The 2,915-nt window shown below is 36.7% G+C and overlaps 1 protein-coding gene across 1 annotated transcript; it reads right to left on the bottom strand.

Annotated features, from left to right (window-relative positions):
• Nucleotides 1-354: 354 nt before the first annotated feature.
• On the bottom strand, nucleotides 355-699 carry C922_05667 (hypothetical protein; the record flags this gene model as incomplete). The annotated part of the gene is made up of 1 exon (XM_008821238.1): nucleotides 355-699. One exon carries the CDS (start codon nucleotides 697-699, stop codon nucleotides 355-357), a length of 345 nt encoding a protein of 114 aa, XP_008819460.1.
• Between the last annotated feature and the right edge of the window lie 2,216 nt (nucleotides 700-2,915).

Here is a 2,915-nt window from a genome sequence, read left to right as displayed (position 1 = left end):
CTAAAAAATGATCACTATAATGTACAAATTTACGGTATCATTCCATAATAATATGAATGACCAACTGTAAGAATTGAAACGGCATATTCCTTCTTATTGCCCCTCTTCTTAGGACATGAATGATCAGCTAACTTCCAAGAGTGGATTTGGGGTATGATGTGAAGAAAATATGCAACAAGATAAATTCCATCCTCCATCTTCCTCTTAGTTTATTTAATGCCTGTTTTTTATATTCCTAGAATAAAGTTAAGAGTCGAATACATGTCCTCCTCTTTTGCATTCTTTCAAAATCCCCCTTGTAATCTTTTGGAACAATATTACTCGGGGGAGAGATTCTGTTTTCTCTTAGGGGCATCAACCACTCTTTGGCAAATCCTTGGCTTGAACGGAAGGGATTGATTCTTTAGTTTTCTCCGTTTCACTTTTCTTCTGATAATTATTTTCAATAAAATTCTTTGGGAATATGAGGTCCCCTGTTGGTATTGCTGATACTCTTCTTCGGTTTTCTAGATCCAGGCACATGGTATACGGCGGTAAGTATCGGTCGTCTGAGTCGAATCCTTCTTCTGATACTTGAATCCAAACCATACGGCTTAAATCTTCCTCCGTGAGTTTCTGGGAATGTTGGTTCGTTGGAGAATTCTTTGGAGTTGTGGGTTTCTTGGGAGACTTTTTTTCTTGTTCTTTTTTCGGACTCATTATTCTTTGTTATTGGAAGATTTGAAATAACACTAATTGTGGGAAACACTTCCTTCTTTGCGACCGCCTTAAAGACTTCTTATGTGGTATTTAGTCTTTATGACACTAATCCTGTTAAACACTTTGTCCTCCCCCTCTCTTAAATATTGTCCTTCCTGTAATTAATTGGAATTACACTAATCGGGTTAAACACTCCTCCTACTTGTTGTGGTAAATATTCCCCTTGCCGTAATTAATTGGATTGACATTAAATGGGGGAAGCACTTGGTGTTCTTCTTGTCCAAAATACTTCTGACTCTTTATTTATTGTGATTGACACTAAATGTTGGTAACATACGCGTTTCCGCGTGTACTAAATATTTTTCCTTCGGTAATTAACTCCAATTTCACGAAACTGGTTTAACACTTTTTCTTCCTGTATTTGCTAAATATTACATCGGTTGTAATCAATTGGAATGACATTACATGAGTGAAGAATCGTTTTCTTATTGTTTGCAAAATATTGCTCACCTGGGAATTAATTTGAATGACATTATATGGGGGAAAGAGTTGTTTCTTGTTGGGTGGAAAATATTGTTCCCTCCGTAATTATCTGAAATGACATTACACAAGTGAAAGATTCTTCGTTGCCTGTGTGTAAATTAATTGTTACTTTTTCACTATTTCCAGTTACACTAACCGCGAAATAAATTTTCTTTCTCTTTTCTTTCCCCTTACTCCAGTTCGGTAATTAAATTAAATGACGCTAAAGAGGTTATAGGTTTTTCTTTTTCGTATTACGTTCACTATCGTTTGGCCCCAGAATTTATTTAATGGTATTACGCCAGTGAAACAACCATTTGTTCGTCTGTGTGCACAATATTGCCCCCTTTTTGGTAACTATTTTGAATGACACTAAAGGAGAGGAATTTTTCTCCCCGTTGTGGCTCTTTAATTATTTTGTTGCATGTCTATTTTCTAAACAATATTATACCAGTGATAGATTTCACTGAGGTAGTGTTTGGAAAATATTCTTTTTTGTGGTCTCATTTTGAAATGAAACGAATTTGCCATGCACATCTTCTCGCCCTGGGTGGTTGATTATTTCGGCTGCATGGTGGTGCAGGGAATAAATTTACATGATTTGCATATTTGGCCGTCCATTCTCTCCTAATTTCTGGGATGTTGGAATCTTTGGAAGAAGATTAGACGAGTTGAATATGTCTCCTTATCGAGTTTTGGCCATTCTTTCTTGTCTTTGCATTCATCCAAAGTTAACCAAAACAGCGGGAGTGGTTTCTCTCCTTCTACTTATTACTTGTGGCTGGGAAATTGGTCGGAATTAATTTTATCCTATGGAATAATGGGGTTCGTGTAGTTGGTTAATTCTTCTCTGTGTCTTGACGCGGGCCAATATAATCCTTTGAAACAAATATGGGGTCGGTCCCTTTGGGTACGAGGAGTTTTTGGGAACGGAGGTTGTGATAGGGGATTTGCCTCTTCCATTATCTCCTGTTTCTCCTGGATTGGTGGTTAATTGATTGTTACTGGGGTGCATGGTATAAAATTAAAGGTGGGAAAATTCCGCGCTTTGTTCTTCTGTTTCACTGCTTTCTTCCATGGAAATGCTCCGAATTTCATTTAACGGTTAATACCAATTTCTCCTTTCGGTTACTCAGAATATTCTGATATGTTCAAATCCTGGGAAGAAAACTAACAGCACTAAATAACACTTTATAACTATTCTGGTGTTTGGGGGGAAAGATTTTCAAGACCTCTTCTAATCCTCTATATTCAAACTCAGACGACGATTTCAACTGCCTATTGAGTTAAAACTCCTGAGTTCTTAAAATGATTTATATTATCAAAATTTCGCTCCTTGTAATAATCTTAGCAGATAAATGCTACGGGAGTTTGCTCCTAACGTAATTTCTCTTGTCCCCTTATTTGCATGGTTGACAATAAATCAATACTTTATCTATAGTCCTTTCGATATTGATCATTGCTTTTACAGCCATTACTTAACAGTGTTAATACTCCACCTCATTATCCTAGTTTAACGTATGATTTTACTCAGGCGGAGGGTGAATTACTGGTCTCCTCGACGTAGTTGAATCTCCACCCTTGGACGTTAATTCAGGAATAACCTTATTTATCATCCCCTTGTTTTTGCCTGCCTTTATTCTATGATTTAGAACAAGGAACTACGGTAAGTCTTGCTACGTTTTTATTTAAAT

Source organism: Plasmodium inui (genome assembly GCF_000524495.1).
Source record: "Plasmodium inui San Antonio 1 unplaced genomic scaffold supercont1.128, whole genome shotgun sequence".
Taxonomy (NCBI): Eukaryota; Apicomplexa; class Aconoidasida; order Haemosporida; family Plasmodiidae; genus Plasmodium; species Plasmodium inui.
Note: the sequence above shows the minus strand (reverse complement) of the source record. Positions and strands in the feature narration are given on the sequence as shown.